This window comes from Vombatus ursinus, unplaced genomic scaffold, assembly GCF_900497805.2.
Source record: "Vombatus ursinus unplaced genomic scaffold, bare-nosed wombat genome assembly UNPS02014801.1, whole genome shotgun sequence".
Taxonomy (NCBI): Eukaryota; Metazoa; Chordata; class Mammalia; order Diprotodontia; family Vombatidae; genus Vombatus; species Vombatus ursinus.
Genome location: NW_020954579.1, coordinates 68,631 through 86,780, shown reverse-complemented (window position 1 = coordinate 86,780; position 18,150 = coordinate 68,631). Strand labels below are relative to the sequence as shown.

The following is an 18,150-nucleotide window of genomic DNA, read 5'->3' as shown; positions in this document are numbered from 1 at the left end:
GGCTGGACGGCAACAGGTAGGGCGGCAGCAAGGCTGGCAGCAGCTGGGCACAGAGCAGCTAGGCCGGCAGCAAGTTGTGCGGCAATGAGTGGTTTGGCAGCAGATGGGGCGACAGCAACTAGACTGGCAGCAGGAGGGGCAACAGCAACTGGACACACCGCAGCTGGGACGGCAGCAGGTGCTCTGGGGGCAGCAGCTGGGAGCACAGCAGGTCTCTTGACAGAGGCCTTGGCCACAGCTCAGGTCAGAGCAGACGGAACCACAACAGGAGTTGGCCATGGTGCTGATGCACTGAGATTCTGGGTTGATTTCAAGGAGAGGGAGTTGTTATTAGAGTATGAAAGTCTCCTTGCCCCACAGATCTCTTATATACTGTCCTGAGTGGCTAACGTGGCCAATGACAGATTATTTCCTTGTCATTGTTTTTCATAATGGAAAAGTGACCATTAAATTAATTAGATTTAATCATAAAAGAAAAAAAGTTATTTTCTTAGTTATTTAGGATTTATCTATCATCTTTTCCTCTCTTGAATTATCTTTTGTATTTCATTTTTTAGGTGTGTCACCCTTAATTACCTTTTATCCTCCTTCTAATTCAAGTTGATCACATGATAACCTGACACCAACCCCTCAGTACATCATACAACATTCTCTGCTTATTTCAAATCATCCTATGACTCAGGGTGAGCTAAATTCACAAAAGATGAAGATATCATTATGACATGATAGCAAACATCTTCCATATGGATGGAAGCTGCACATTAGCTTGTTCATGGAGCTCACTGTGTTTTCAAATATTAAGTGTAGTTGGCCACCTTTCCTTGTGCCTCCTTTTATAATCAAGAGTACAATATGTCCTGAGACAGAATAGTAGATTTTAGGCAAACTGCCAGAATTTAGCTCCCCATGGATGCTTTTGTTAGAGGGATGGTGCCAGGTATTGATGGCAGGAGTTGTGAGATCTTACCAACGTGGAGTCAAGAGAACATGTAGAGGGCTTCTTGAGGATGATGGAGTATTCATATTGGAGATTTTAGTCACCTGGAAAATGGGAGTATGGAAGTCAAATAGAGTAATTAAAGAAATGGAAATAAAGTCCTAAGAGGAGATGAAATGAGGTGTGATCAGAAATGGAAGCAAGTCTTTTTGTGGTGGTAAAGAATTGGAAATTGAGAGGATGCCTATCAATTGGGACATGGCTGAACAAGTTGTAGTATATGAATGTAATGGAATACTATTGTGCTATAAGAAATGATGAGCAAATGGACTTCAGAAAAACCTGGAAAGATTTATATGAACTGATGCTGAGTGAAATGAACAGAACCAGGAGAACATTGTACACAGTAATAGCCACATTGTGTGATGATTGACTTTGGTAGACTTGGCTCTTCTCAGCAATGCAAGGATCTAAGACAACTCCAAAAGACTCATGGTGGAAAATGCTATTCACATCCAGAGATAGAACTATGGAATCTGAATGCAGACGAAAGGATACTATTTGCTCTCCTTTTCTTTTGTTGTTTTGTTTTATTGCTTCATTCTCGCAGTTTCTCCTATTTGTTCTAATTCATCTTTACACCATAAGTAGTGGAAAAATATAATTAATGTGAAGGTATAAGTAGAGCCTATATCAGATCGCACACTGTCTTGGGGAGGGGGAAGGAGAAGAAGGGGGAGAAAAAGTAAAACTAAAAATCTTATGGAAGTGTATGTTGAAAACTAAAAAAAACTATTAAAAAATAAGAAATGGAAGCAAGTATAGACTCAAGAACTGCTTGTAGCCCTGGAATAAGAAGCTAATATAGGAGAACAAGAGACTGATATGGTCTGCCAGTGATGTGTATAGGTGCCCTGGAAAGTTACAGACTAAGACTTAGAGTTCCATACCTGGTGCAGTCCATTACTATTCATACTCCTTGACTTCTACTTCCACTTCCAACATGGCCTTCACATTTGCATTGTCTCTACCTCTACAGTCTCCTCCTCTGATTGTTGAGTTCATCCCTGAACCTCCATTTGAGAAAGCATCCACACCAGCCATGCTTGTTCTAAACTCGGGCCATGACTCCCTAGACTTATTTTTGATCCTCTTACCTTTCCCACTTTCAACTCCCTTTTACGTGTTGTCTTTCCTTAGTAGACAATAAGATCCTCAAGGACCTGTAAACATTTAATAAAATCTCTATCTCTATCTATTTATCTTGATATATCTATCTATCATTAGCATTTTGTCTAAATATCAAGGACAGAAATTGATAAGGGAGTGAATTTTAGTCTTGGTATTCCGCTGGGGGAAACAAGTGTGGTGATGTACCCATTTGTGGAATAGTATATCATATTTTCTGGAAGTTTCCTTTTTGGCTTCAATTAAATTTCATTTTAAAATGAATTCTTTATTCCTAGGTTTCTTTTAAAATAATCAGAATCTAGTATCTAGACTTGAGTTTACTTTAAAGTTCCTGAGTTACATAATGAGTAGGGAACTAAGTCATGTGGAGCCACATTTACCAGAAAATATCCACCAAAAATATGAACTTGAGTCTCTGAAGAGTTATTGCAATTTAGCATATGAGTAGCACTACTGTTGCCCTCTTCACTGCTTTGCACTATATTGCTTCTCTCTGCTTACACACCAATTGACATTTGAACTAAGCCTTAAGGCATATATCATAATTTTTAAAATCTATTTATTGATTTTTTTACTTTTACATTTCCTTGATTTCTTCCTGTGCCCCTCCACTATACCTCTTAAGACCCTTATAATAAAGATTTTTTAAAAAGAAAAAGAAGGAAAAATCTAACAGTTTGAAAGACTGGCATAATATGCAATGTTTCATGCCTTTATTTTTTAAAAATATTTTTTCAATTACATGTAAAAACAATTTATAATGTTCATTTTTTAAAATTTTGAGTTTCAAATTTTCTCTCTCCCTCTGTCTCCTTCACCCTTAATTGGGACAACAAGCAGTTTGATATAGGTTATACATGTGCAGTTACACAAAACATATTTCCATGTTAGTCATGTTGTAAAAAAAAAAAAAAGGAACTCAGACAAAAAAAAACCAAGAAAAATAAAGTTGTTGTTTTTTTTCAAGTGCATCAATGTGTATTCAGACTCCATCAGTTCTTTTTCTGAAGGTGGATAGTATTTTTCAATATAAGTCCTTCAGAATTGTCCTAGATCATTGTGTTGCTGAGAATAGCTAAGTCATTCACAGTTGCTCCTTATATAATATTACTATTACTGTGTACAGTGTTGACCTGGTTCTGCTCACTTCACTTTGCATCTGTTCATGTAAGTCTTTGCAGGTTTTTTTTTCTGAAATCATTCTGATTGCCCTTTCTTATAGGACAATGGTATTCTGTCACAATCATATACCACAACTTGTTCAACTGTTCCCTAATTGATGGGCATCTCCTCAATTTCCAATTTTTTGTCACCACAAAAAATGCTGCTATCAATATTTTTGTACATATAGGTCCTTATCCTTTTTCTTAATTGTCTTTGGGGTACAGACTTAGAAGAGATATTGCTGGATCAAAGTGTTTGCACAGTTTTATATCCCTTTGGGCATAGTTCCAAATTGTTCTCTAGAATGGTTAGATTAGCTCACAACTGCACCAGTGGTTTGTTAGTGCACCTCTTTTCCCTCATTCTCTTTGGCATTTGTCCCATTCCCACATCCCCTCCAAATGTTTCACATCTTTGGACCCCAACTTCTCCAAAGCATTGGAGGGTTTTCTTACATCTCTTCTTCTTTATTAAAGTTCATTTTTTGGTGTCCCAGCTTTTTATTTTATTAATTTATTTTTAGTTTTCAATATTCACTTCTATAAGCTTTTGAGTTGTAAATTTTCTCCCCCTCCCTCCCACCTACCTCCCCAAGACAGTGTGAAATCTGATATATGTTTTACATATACATTCCTATTAAACATTTTCACATTAGTCATGTTGTAAAGAAGAATTAGAACCAATAGGAGGAACCACAAGAAAGAAGAAACAAAACAAAACAGAAAAGAAAAAAAGAGAAATAGTATGCTTTGATCTGCATTCAAACTCCATAGTTCTTTCTCTGGATGTGGATAGCATTTTCCATCATGGGACTTTTGGAGATGTCTTAGATCCTTTCATTGCTAAGAAGAGTTAAATCTATCAAAGTTAGTCATCACATGATATTGCTGTTACTGTGTAAAATGTTCTCCTGGTTCTGCTCACTTCACTCAGCATCAGTCCATATAAAGCTTTCCACGTTTTTCTGAATTATGCTTGTTCATAATTTTTTTTCTTTTTTTATAAATTGTTTTATTTTTAGTTTTCAACATTTACTTCCACAAGATTTTGAGTTCCAAATTTTCACCCCATCTCACCCCTCCCCCCACCCCAAGATGGCATGCATTATGAATACCCTTTCTCCTAGTCTGCCCTCCTTTCTATCACTCCCCCCCCTTCTCTTATCCCCTTCCCCTTCTATTTTCCTGTAGGGCAGGATGGATTTCTGTACCCCATTTCCTGTATTTCTTATTTCCCAGTTGCATGTGAAAACATTTTTTTAAAACATGTGTTTTTAAAACTTTGGGTTTCAAATTTTCTCCCTTCCTCCTTCCCCACCCACCCTCATTGAAAAAGAAAGCAACTCGATACAGGTTATACATGTGTAGTCATGGGAACTCTGAAATTTGGCTACAATATTCCTAGGAGTTTTCCTTTGGGGATCTCTTTCAGGAGGAGATTGGTGGATTGTTTCCATTTCTATTTTGCCCTCTGGTTCTAAAATGTCAGGGCAGTTTTCCTTGATAATTTCTTGAAAGGTGATTTCTAGGTACTTTTTTTTTTATCATGGCTCTCAGATATTCCAATAACTTTTAAATTATCTCTCCTGGATCTATTTTCCAGATCAGTTGTTTTTCCAATAAGATATTTCACATTGTTTTCTATTTTTTTCATTCTTTTGGATTTATTTTACAGTGTCTTGATTTCTAAAAAAGTCACTAGCTTCCAATTGCTCCATCCTAATTTTTAAGGAAGTATTTTCTTCAGTAAGCTATTGGATTTCCTTTTCCATTTGGCAATTTTGCTTTTAAGGGCATTCTTCTCCTCACTGGCTTTATGGACCTCTTTTGCCATTTGGGTTAGGCTATTTTTTAAGATGTTATTTTCTTCAGTATTTTTTTGGGTCTCCTTTAGCAAGCTGTTGATTTGTTTTTCATGATTTTCTTGCATCACTCCCAATTTTTCCTCTACCTCTCTTACTTGCTTCTCAAAATCCTTTTTGAGCTCTTCCAAGGCCTGGGACTGATTCATATTTTTCTTGGAGGCTTTGGATGTAGGAGCTTTGACTTGTTGTCTTCTTCTGGTTGTATGTTTTGATCTTCTTTGTTATCAAAAAAAGATTCTATGGTCTGACACTTCTTGCGAGGTTTGCTCATGATCCCAGCCAATTACTTGAGTTATAAACTCTTTATTAAGGTAGAGGTCTACTTCCAATATGGAGAATGTACTGTCCCAAGCTTCAGGGGGTTGTACAACTGTTTTCAGAGATAATTCTAGGGACTTGAAAATTTTCAGTTCTTCCAAGGTGGTATGATAAGGGGCACAGTGTTTACTCCTTTCCTGGCCTGTGCTCAGGTCTGTGAGTGACCATAAGCACTCTTTTCTGTCTTGGAACTGTGAGGAGTATTTCCTCTTCACAGCCACTACAAGCTCCACCACACCAGTGCTCCTCCTCATCCCAGGACCACCACCCAGAACTGTGATGCAGATCCAAGCAAGGACAAAGCAAAAGGATCTTGCACCAGCAGAGAGATCCCTGAAATCCCCCTCTGACTAGCCACTAGATTCACCCTCAGTCTGTGGGCCAGAAGCTCTGGAGGCAGCTGCTACCCTGGGGCCATGCTCAGGGAATGGGGCTGGGACCCCACACTTCTCTCTCACCACCACAGACACAGAGTTTTCCTACTGACCTTCTAAGTTGTCTTTAGTGTTCATGGGTTGAGAAGTCTGGAATCCACCACAGCTGCCTGCAATTCAGTCCTCTGAGGCCTGCTCCAGGTTTGCTGAGGCCTGTGTGCCCGTGCCAAACTGCGCTCCTCTCCCAGCCTGGTGTGATATACCTTTCCAATCAACCACGCAGGTTGTCTTGGGCCAGAAATTTGTTTCACTCTGTCTTTTTGTCAGTTCTGCTGCTTTAGAATTTGTTTGGAGCCATTTTTTACAGGTATTTGGAGGGGTTTGGGGGAGAGCTCAAGCAAGTCACTGCTTTTACTCCACCATCTTAGCTCTGCCCCCCTCACTAATTCTAATTTTTTAAGGAGTTATTTTCTTCAGTAAGATTTAGTACCTCTTTTGTCATTTAGCCAAATCTGATTTGTTTTTTGGTTGGTAATGGGGGTTAAGTGACTTGCCCAGGGTCACACAGCTAGTAAGTGTTATGTGTCTGAGGCTGGATTTGAACTCAGGTCCTCCTGAATCCAGGGCCAATGCTCTATCCACTGTGCCACCTAGCTGCCCCCCAAATCTGATTTTTAAGGAATTATTTTCTTCATTATTTTTGTTCTTCTTTCACCAAGTAGTTAATTCACTTTTCATAATTTTCTTGCTTCACTCTCATTCCTCTTCCCAATTTTTCTTCTACCACTTATTTCATTTTAAAAATCATTTTTGACAATTTACAGGCTCTTTCTTAATCCTTTTTAGGAATTCTCATTGGGCTTTTGTCTAATCTGCTCTTTTTTTGAGGCTTTGTAGATATTTTCAAGTCATTGTCTTCTAAGTTTGTGTCTGAGCTTTTCTATCATAGTAGATTTTTATACTCAGTTTATTTTTTTTTAGCTATTTGCTCATTTTTCCAGCCTATTTCCTGACTTTGGATTTTATGTTAGAGTTGGGTTCTGCTTACCTCTGGTTGGAGGGAGGAATGATTGGACTGAGCTTCAGGATTTGTATGTCCTGCTATTTTCACAGGTAGGTCTGAAGGCCTGTCAATTTTGGGTGCTTCCAAAGTAGTATAATGCAGTGTTTGGTCGATTCACTGCCCTCCTGGTCAGCTCTAATCTTTGCTCAGATATGACAACTGTTCCTTTGCAACTACAGCTACTCCTCTCTGCCCTAGAATTGCAACCCTGAACAGGGTATCAGTTGATGGAGCTGCCAAATTACACTCAATACTGCACCTAGTGCTAGCATGGTGGTCTGAATGGAATCTTTCTTTCCAGGTGTTCAGTCTCCTTACTAACACTGGGCATTGATTATTCTTAGTGCTGCTTCCACTGCTGTTGTTGCCACCTTTTCCAAGACCAATAGCTAGTGCCACTTCTGCCATGCTGCCTGGCCAGCCCCCACCTCAAGATCTATAGACCTTTCTTTCAGTCCTCTTAAACTGCCCTGGGCTGGGAAAATGACTCACTGTAACTTTTGTTGTTTTTTCCACTCTAAATTCAGTTTGACACTTTTTAAAGGTGTTTAGAGGTGTGTAGGTTGGGAGAGCTCAACAAAATTGCTGACTTACTCTGCCATCTTGGCTCCACAACTCTGTCCCCTTCATGTTTTTTTTCAACATGTTCGAATTAAGAGTTGGAGGAAATTGAATATTACATGCAGATTGTAGCATACTAACAATTTTCATTTGCTTGACTCTCTGTCCAAATTTATTACATATGGACTTAGAGTCTTACTCATTGCTCACAAGTTAACCAAGACAGTGTACCTTTTTAAACTTTTTTTTTACCAAACCAGCATTCTACCTTTGAAAATGGTGTTTTGGATATAAGATGGATAATTTAGATTACATTACATTAAAAATGTTTTGCACAAACAAAACTGATATAGCCAAGATTAGAAGAAAAGCATAAAAATGGCAGGGGGACCTACACAGCAAGTTTCTCTGATAAAGGCCCATTTCTCACATACATAGAAAACTAAGTCAAAGTTATAAGAATACAAGCCATTCCTCAATTGATAAATGGTCAAGGGATATAAATAGGTGATTTTCAGAAGAAGAAATAAAAGCTGTCTATAGTCATATAAAATGCACTAGTCCATTATTGATTAGAGAAATGCAAATTAAAACAACTTTGAGGTAGTATCTCACACCTACCAGATTAGCTAATATGACAGGAAATGAAAGTGACAAATGTTGGGGGAAAAACTTGGGACACTAATGCACTATTGATGGAGCTGTGAATTGAGCCAACCATTCTAGAGAGTAATTTGGAACTATTTCCACGGGGTTATAAAATTATGCATACCACTTGATCCAGCAATAACTCTACTAGATCTGTACCCCAAATAGATTTTTAAAAAAGGGAAATGGACTTATATGTACAAGAATATTTATAGCCACACTTGAGGGCAGGTGGCAAAGAATTGGACATTGAGGGGATGCCCATAAATGGGGAATGGATGAACAAGATGTGGTATATCATTGTGATGGAATACTATTGTACTATAAGAAATGATGAGCACGATGGTTTCAGAAAATCTTGGGGAGACTTAAATGAACTGATGTAAAGTGAAGTGAGCAGAACCAGGACAACATTATACACAGTAACAGCAATATTGTGTGATAATCAACATAATTGTATGACTTAGCTATTCTCAGAAATACAATGATTCAAGACAATTCCAAAAGACTTATAATGAAAGATGCTCTCTATCTCTAGAGAAAGAACTGATGGAGTATGAATATATATCAAAGCATACTTTTTGAAAAAAACTTTTTTTCTTTCTTTCCTTTTTTTGTCTGTATTTTCTTTCACAACATTGCTAATATGGAGATAAATTTGCATGACTGCATTTATATTTTCTACATCAAATTGCTTGCTTTCTCAAGAAGGCAGAGAAAGGAGGAAGGTAGATAATTTGGAATTCAATTTAAAAAAATGAATGTTAAAATTGTTTTACACTTATTTAAAAATAAAATATAAAAATTTTAAAAATACAAAAGTACTTAATAAAACCCTCCAAATCAGAAAAAAGAAAAAAAGGAGATTTTGACAAACATGAAGGCTCTGCATACCATGATAGAATCATCACTTCAGCCATGATATGACACAATGAAGATGAAATTGACCCATGAGAGAGCTAAAGTCAGTCATATGGGAAACTTTCTGAATAATGGGTGTCTGGAGACTACTTTACACAAACGAAGAAATACTAGGAGTAATCCATAAACAGAACATTGAATAAATTTTAACAGGAAAAGAGATTAATTTTTCCATTCAAATAAAAGTATTTAGTCTGAAAAATGTCATTGGCCCATTTGATAATCATGTTCTCTATCATGAAAATTAAAAATAAGCAAATTGCCTTGAGTTGTTAGAAGCTTCACCAGAATAGTGAGGTCTAAAAGAAGCCCCTGGCAAAAAAGAAAATGTCAGACTCAAGTGTCTCAGTTGCCTTGAAAGAAACCCAGAAGCTCAACTCACCAAAACCATAGTCAGCTCCTTTTGTGGCTCCACTTGCTCCGATCTGAGCTGAGCTGCTGCTACTGCTCTGACTGATGCTTCAAGTCAGCCTGTAGTCAGAGCACCTGCTGTAGGACCAATTATTATTAGCCCACCTGCACTTTCTCCACCTGCTGCCACCCCAGTTGCTGTGTGTACAGCTGCTGCCAACCTTGCTGCCACCTAAGCTATTATGTATCCAGGTACTCCCAATCCTGTTGCTACTCTACCTGCTGCCAGACCATCTACTTCAGAACCATCTGCTGCTACCCAGCCTACTTCCAGTCCCTCAGCTGCTGACCTCTCAGCCCTGTGTGTATTTGCTCACCATCCCCAACTCATCCCAGATAGGCATTAGCTGCCTTCCTCCTGTGGATCTACTTTATGAGTGGAGGTCATACATGACAGTTACAAGCTGATCTATGAAAGACCCATTTGGAAGCTTAAACCAGAGACTGAATATTCAGGTTAATACCTCAGTGCAAACTAATGTCTCAAGCGGAAGAAATCAAATGCCCTCTTTCCAGCACACCTTCCTCTACTTCTCCCAGATACTTAAAAAAGTGCCTATGCTAATTCATACTAGTTTTAGAACTAAAGAATGTGCTCTCCATATCAATACAAGTATTTGTAAATCCCTATAGTGGTTCATATTTTCTGGATTTAGTCCTCTAACTTTATATCTCTATATTCCTATTACATAAAAGGTCTCCAGTTTCTTTGCTTGAACTAGTTTCAATTGGCATGTCCAATGATTTTTCTTTCCAGCTTGTAATAGTCTTTTGCGAGAACAATGATCTTTAAATTGTCTCTAAGAATGCTATCTTTGATATCAAAAACATTTACTTGTATAGAAAACATGTATTCTTTCAAAATAATTTATTTCTCCTCTTCTTCCAAGTTGTCCTTTGCTTCAGTGCATTTGTATTACCAATCAGTTGTTTTCTTTCAGCCCTTTGAAGAGACTTGCCACTGTGGATTCATGTTTTTTTTCATTCTGTAAATTATTTCTGTTATGCAGACCAGAATTTCTGCCATTTGTTCCCTTCTAACTTTTCTCAAGTTTCTGATTCATATTGTGAACCATTCTGAAACATTCTACAGGGTTCTTTTATCATGAGGTATTGCTATAATTTCCTTTGTCATACCATTTTTAGTTACAGGTATGCAATCTTCTCTATGTTTTGGTAATCATCTTCCATTCTAATTTTAATGTTTTCTATGTTGATTTTTCTGTGTTGAATTTTCTTCCTTTTGAAATCTTTTATTTTCATCACTCACATTCTGACTTTTCCCTCTTTGATGGAAGATATTCCCCTATTCTTGGACTTCAACTCTGTCTCAGCCTCCACTGACATCTCAGATTTTGCTTTTCACCTATTTCTATAACTGCCTCAAGTGACTTATGGGAATACAAGACGACCTCAGCTGTATTGTAGTTCTCTTTCTTTCAAGACCAATATAGTCACACATGTTGCTCCCTGCCCTGATTCCCTCCATTCTTTAGGTCTGTAGCTAGGCTGAATCACATCTGCCACTTTTTTTCCTGGGTTGGAGGAAGGAGAGGTGGAGATCCTGGACAGGACTTCCATAACTTTGGAGTTCTGAATCTTGGGGTTAGTCCAGGCAGCAAAAAATCCCACCTTACCCCCATATCTTGCTATCCCTCACATGTAGATGAGCAAAATTGATGCCTACTTTTTGGTGAAATAGAACTAAGGGTAAAAGACAGGGGAGGGGGGGCCAAGACTTTTCAGTAGGAGGGAAATCAATGAATGAGTCTCAAAGCACAAGCCCATGGGTAAAATTTACTTATCCAGCTAGAATTTGGAGGCTAATGGGGGAGGGTTACTGAGTAATAGTGTCATGCTTTAGCACTCTAGACTGTTCATTCATAACCTTGCAGAGCTTCTTGCTTTTTTGTCTTTTTTGCTTTCAGCTCTTGTTATGCTACTTCTGATGTGTAATTTCTTTTTTAGGGTTTTTTTTGAGAGTTAATGGGAACTGGAGAAAATGACTAATTCTCCATCATGTTCATTATATGACTCAGAAGTCAAGATTTTCTCTTCAAACTGCATATACATCATTAGGGGATGTTAATTCATTAAAATGGTTGATAAAAATTAAAAAAAATTAATCTTAAATTTAGTTTTTGAAAATTCAAATGAACAACTCTAACTATTTTAGACTTATTTTTGTTTGTTGATTGCAGGAGTATTTTTGGAAACCAAAGTGAATCAGGTTGAGAAACATACCATATCTTATAGTACTTTGGATCTCCATGGAAAAGATGGATTATTTATCAGTCAAGCACACTTTCCTTAGGTTCAAATGCAGTAAGGAGCACAATTATGTAATCCATCTGTGTAATAAGCTTAAACTGACTGATAATGAAAGCAGCAGATCACTCCCATGTCAATCTCTGATATATTCTTAAAATTAACTTGGCTTATACATACAATGCTAAATAATTTTAACAAATATTTAATAATTTTGTTGATCATTGGACAGATCAGGAAAGGCCTTCCATAGAAAATGGTACCTGATCTGTATGTTGAGGAAAACTAAGGATTCTGTGAGTCATAGGTGAGTAAGGAGAACATTCCAGGTATAGGAGGAGGATTAGGTAGCCTATACCAGGGCACAGATGGAGAAGGTTGACTGTTATGTATGGAGAAAAAGAAGCAGGCCTATTTGGATGGAATGTTGTGTACATGAAGAAGAGTAATGTGGAATTGAGTTGGAGTTGGACTGTGCAGGAATTTAAGTGTCAATGGGAAGAGTTCATATTTTATAGTAGAGGCAATAGGGAGGCATTGAAGGTTCTTGACCATGGTCAGACCTGTGCGTTAGGAATATTACCTTGACAACTGTGTAGGTAGAGGGAGCAACTTGAGGCTGGGAAAACAACAAGAAATATATGTTCATTTTGATTCATTTTGGTGTGTTAGGACAGGGGTGGTGGGTGAAATGGAGAGGTAGGGAAGGTAGTTAATAAAGGAGACTATATATATATATAATTTGTATGTATGTATATATATGTATATGTGTATATATATATGTATCTATCTATCTATCTATCTATTTATGTGTGTGTGTGTATATGTGTGTGCATGTATCAACTAAGGTCAGCCATATTTTTCCATTATCACTACTTGTTCATAAATGACTACTTGGAAGATACTAAGTGTATTTGTAGCCAACCAAGGATTTATCTCTTTCTGGATTCAGTTTAACTATGGAATCAGTGTGTCGCTTACCAGTCACATTTTCTTACTCTCTTGAACACTTCTTAAAAATACTTCACTGTGAGTCACAGGATGATACATAGGCAAGAGAGAATAACATTAAGATCTATGGGATTCTTGGTCACAGTAAGACTAGAAACTGAAAAAAAAAAGAAAAATAATAAACAGAGATAAAATTCCATGAATCAATGAAAAGCAAATTATGATTTAATAGAAAAGTTCATCGTGCATTTTTTTGTATATTTTTATATGTATACTGTAGAGGGGGAAAGGTCTTGTTTAGGCATGGCTTGAAGGCCACTTCCAAGTCTGATATTCTCTGTGATTTAGGACTGTGAATTTGATGGCATATGCAGCAAATTGGATGAATCCAAAAAGGTTAAGGAAATAATTTCTTTTCCATCATCAACACAAATTATATAATTTAAGGGGCATCTTAATTCCTATCTTGCTAAACAATAACAAGGAAATAAGTTGTTAGTGATAATGGTTGTCACTCACAAACAGTATATAAGAGGCTCAAGGAGCTATAAAACTTTCAAACTCCCGTGTCTCACTCACCTTGAAACAAATCTAGAAAGTCAACTCACGAACACCATGGTCAGCTCCTGTTGTGGCTCCACCTGCTCTGGACAGAGCTGTGGCTCTGGCTGCTGTGCCCCCTGCTGCTGCCGGATTGGCTGCTGCTTCCGGCCTCCCTGCTACCAGAGCACCTGCTGCAGGACCAACTGTTACAGACCCACCTGCATTGTGTCCACCTGCTGCCGCCCCAGCTGCTGTGGGTCCAGCTGCTGCCAGCCAAGTTGTTGCAGACCAAGGTGCTGCCCGTCTGCTTGCTGCCAACCAACCTGCTGCTGCCCCAGCTGCTGCCAGCCCTGCTGCCGCCCCAGTTCCTGTGTGTCCAGCTGCTGCCAGCCCTGCTGCCACCCCAGCTGCTGTATTTCTAGCTGCTGCCAGCCCTGCTGCCGCCCCAGCTGCTGTGGGTCCACCTGCTGCCGCCCCAGCTGCTGTATTTCTAGCTGCTGCCAGCCCTGCTGTCTCCCCAGAAGCTGCCATCCTGCCTGTTGCCAGACTACCTGTTGCCGCCCAGCCTGCTGTGGCTCCTCTTGCTGCTGAGTGCCCAATTCTTCATATATCTGCTCACTATCTCCATTCTTCTCCAAGCAAATATAATTTCCTCAAGTGTACTAATATGTCAAGATTGTTGATGACATCATACTATGAGCTCATGCACCTGCAACCAGTGTGGAAAAATTAATTCTTTTTATTCTCTGTCTGGGTCTGGCTATGCTAGTATCTTCTATTTTCTCCAGCCTCATAGGCATGAAATTTTTAATGCTTAATGTATCAGCTGTGAAGGTATATCAGTTTGATGTCTTTTAATCTTCCATTCTGAATCATAACAAAATATTCAAAAAGAAGAGCAATTTCAAAGGAGAAATTTAAATTTCAGTTACCAAGTCATCAAGTCCCTAGAATGGTTATGTTTTCATCTTTGATATCTCTTCTTCATAATTTTATAGTGTCTTGTTGCTTGTATGTTTCCTAATAAAACTTCACTTTTTCATATTGAAAATTGTGGACATTGCTAATAATTTCTTGCGTTTTCCTGAAAGGTTTTTTAATTTTAAAAATATTTTATGTCCCCCCAATTATATGTTAAAATAATTTTAATATTTTTTTAAGTTTTGAGTTTCACCTTCTATCCCTCCTCCTCCTTTCCCCTCCCTGAAACAGTAAACAATTTGATATAGGTTATACATGTGCAATCACGTAAAACATTTCCTTATTAGCCATTTTGTACAAGATGAACAAAAAACATAAAAAGATAATGAAAGAAAGTGAAAAATAGGATGGTTCAGTTGATATTCAGGTAATATCAGGTTTTTTCTCTGGAGGTAGATAGCATGTTTCTTCATGAGTCCTTTGGGATTGTCTTGGATCATTGTATGGTTTGAGAAAAGCGAAGTCATTCACAATTCTTTATCCTACAATATTGCTATTACTGTGTACAATGTTCTCCTTGTTCTTCTCACTTCCCTTTGCATCAGTTCATATAAGTCTCTCAGATTTTTCTGAGAGCTTCCTACTCATCATTTCTCATAGCACAATAGTATTCCATCACAATCATAGACCATTATTTGTTCAACCATTCCCCAATTGATGGGCATTCCTTTAATTTCAAATTCTTAGCCATCACAAACAGACTGCTATAAATATTTTTGTATAAGTAGATCATTTTCCCTCATGAAAGGTTGCAATTATCATTTCTAGGAGTAGAAGAATATGCATTTCTGTATCACTAATATTTAAAAAATTACATACTGGGCCAGAACAATAATCCAACAAAGCCAGCATTCTTTCAATGAGTGGCTTTCCAGGAAGTCCTGTTCAGCAGGTCTGAATGGTGGTTGTGCATGGTCAGGGAATAGATATATTTGTTAACTTGGCATAGTTGACAAATGAGTGTTTTTGATTGGTGTGTGTGATTGATAGATAGGTATGGTGTGTGGTTAGTGGGTGAACAGATGTCACCAACAAGGCAGGAAAGCCAATCTATCAGAAAATCACTCTGTGGAGAGTCAGGATGCAGGCTGAAATTGTACCAGGCAAATAATATCACTGCCCTCAGTTCAGCTAATACCTCCTCTTAGACCCTGATGGATGTAGCCTAGAAGCCCAAGCCTAAGAACTCCAAGAATAGTAGTTCCCCTCCCTCTAGACTACACAGCAGCCTTTAGCTCAGACCTCATTTTCCAGGGTTTCAACCCTTGTGAAGGTCAAATCTGGCAACTGCCTTTATAAATAATATAATGATTACCTTCTTGAAAAAAGGAAACTCTCACCACTGAAGTCCAATTCTTGTCACTGTCAAAAAATTCACTAACATGAAAATGACTTTATCAGTGAAAATAACATTAAATAGGATGCATCATTATCTCATTTAATAATGAGTCCTGAGGACCATAGGGCCTTTAAATATTTTTTTTGCAGCTTTAATGTGCAGGTATTCTCTTTTTCTATTAGAATGTGAGTGAGCCCCTTGAGAGCATGAACTGTCTTAGTTTTCTATTTTCATTTCAAGTTCTTAGCATTCTGCTTTGTACATATTAATTGCTTGATAAATGTATTTGCATTCATTCATGGCTGATGGGTTGGAATGTTTGAGAGGTACAGTTGGTAAGTAGGTGAAATATTAGGTAATATAGCATGTTCCAAATATATTTTGAAATACTGTGTGATAGAGACTGTAATAAAAGTTCTTAAACATATGTATGAAACGCATCAAGAAACCAATTGAAAATGAATGTTCAAGAACAAAAAAGGAAGGATGAACAAGGCCATTCATTTCTATTTAAGAAAGTGAAGTTTTATTTAGAAAAAGAGATGAAAAGACCTAGAAAAATCATTGTTACATAGAAATTTAATGGCAAAGTTTGGATGGGTGGGAGATTTGGGGATTTGGTTAGTTTTTTAACTGATAGATCAGAGGAAAGTCACAATAAATATTCACATAGCAGAGGGAGTACAAAAATGGTGTCTGTTTCAGCAAAAGCCAAGGTTTCCAAATTGGGCACATAAGGCTCTGTTTATAGTTGAGTGACTTTAATCACATAAATAAGAAAAATAAAGAAAGTTAAAAAAAACATAAAACAGCATGCCTTGATCTGCATTGAGATTCCATCAGTTCTTTCTCTGCAGTTGGATAGCATTTTTCAACATGGATCCTTCAGAATTGTCTTGGATCTCTGTATTGCTAAGAAAAGCTAAGTAATTCAAAGTTAACCATTGTATAATATTGCTATTACTATGTATAATATATTATTGGTTCCCTTTCCTTTTCCGCTTACTTCCCTCTGAAAACCACAGTTTTCAGAATATTGGGGAATTTATTGGAATGCAGTAGAATAGAAAAACTTTTATTAAGTGCTTTCTATGGATCAAACATGGCATGAAGTTCTGGAGATAAAAATCAGGGAGCTAGGAAGTCCATGTTTTCAAGGAACTCAAATACTATTATTAGGTAAAAAATAAATAGAACGTAGGCCTGGAATCAGAAGGATGCAAGTTCAAATCCAGTCTTGGACATTTAATGGCTGTATGACCCTGGGCAAGTCACCTAAGCTTTCTTACCCTGAGTTTCCTCAACTGTAAAATGGGAATCATAATAGTATCTATCTCACAGAGTTGTTCTGAAGATTTAATTAGATAATATTTATAAAAGACTTAATATAGGACCCAGTACATTGTAAGTACTCATTAAATGCTTATTCCCTTCCCTTCCCTTAGGGTACAATGACAGAATGGATGGTGAAGTCCATGAGACCTGTGGGTACAACAGCAAGTCAGATGGCAGTTCACAGATGTCCAGTGGAGAGAGTAGCAAGGCAGAGATCAGTAAGACTGGCTAGAAATTAGGCAGCAATTGCAGGGCAAATGGTAAAGCCCAGTGCTGTACAACTGTTCAAGAAAATTGTAATTGGTAACTTCCAAGTAGTGTGAGTGAACATATCCCTTATTGATGACTATTAGGAAGAAGGGAGTGGACCTTCAGATTAAAGGAAATTATTTCTAGCAGGAGTGGAAACAGATGAGAGGGGCATAGTTCTTGGTAGGAACTAGACAATTGATTCTCAAGATAGCTAAAAGACACAAGGATACAAAATGCTTGGAGAAAAACCTGAGACTTTTGTGTTACCTGTGGTGGAAAGGTGTCTATGATAGAAATGCTATTGGTTCATGTTCATCTTTCATTCTTTAAGAGGCCCAATGACATCTTGAGGGTGATGTGTTGACTTGTGCTTGGATTGGATTTAAGCAAGACAGAGCTGCTCAAAGTCATCACACTCACTCTCTCCTTCAGAGTCATTGTAGTCCTGTGGCAAGACCAAAGTCATGATGGTTGGTTGGTGATGGCCCAGGATGCAGTGGGTGATTTAGGCCTTTCTAAATTAAGGTCTTTTTTAGGTTTCAGTTTGTCTGAGGCTACACCCCATTCAATGACTAAGGGCTAGGTAAGAATGGAGGCAAAGGATGGCATAATTTATCATCACAAAGATCAGTCTGAAAAGGGAAGGCCCTCAGATTTTTTGGCCAAAACAGAAAGCAATTGTTTACACTCTTTCTAAGCCATCAAAATCTAAATAACAAGCCACCAAGGCTTGGATTGGGGCTGTTATTGACCATTCAATGAAAGCCAGAGTTATTTGGGTTTAAAGGTTTAGTGAAATAGCTCCATTTAAAACAAAATGAGCTTTTTAAAGCCTGTTTTTTCAGAGCTATAGTTTAAGAAATCAAGATGAAAAGTGATGAGAAAGAGGAGAAGGAGGAGGAGGAGTAGGAGAAGAAGAAGAAGAAGAAGAAGAAGAAGAAGAAGAAGAAGAAGGAATAGTAGCATTTCCCAACTTTAGCTCAAATTTGCAGAGGTTTAACTCAAATTAACTCCTCTGCCAGACCTTCT

At 37.8% G+C, this 18,150-nt stretch overlaps 1 protein-coding gene and 1 pseudogene across 1 annotated transcript; one reads left to right on the top strand and one right to left on the bottom strand.

The window, feature by feature from the left end:
- The window catches only part of LOC114051154, an 830-nt pseudogene extending 509 nt beyond the window's left edge, over positions 1 to 321 (bottom strand).
- A 12,926-nt stretch (positions 322 to 13,247) lies between these two features.
- LOC114051150 (keratin-associated protein 4-7-like) lies at positions 13,248 to 14,188 on the top strand. Its single transcript, XM_027873359.1, has one exon. The coding sequence runs from the start codon at positions 13,287 to 13,289 to the stop codon at positions 13,803 to 13,805; it is 519 nt and encodes a 172-aa protein (XP_027729160.1). The 5' UTR covers positions 13,248 to 13,286; the 3' UTR covers positions 13,806 to 14,188.
- Positions 14,189 to 18,150: the final 3,962 nt, after the last annotated feature.

Excerpts from the sequence above, each read along its gene's own strand:
- LOC114051150 (XM_027873359.1), top strand. The coding sequence starts at position 13,287 with ATGGTCAGCTCCTGTTGTGGCTCCACCTGCTCTGGACAGAGCTGTGGC.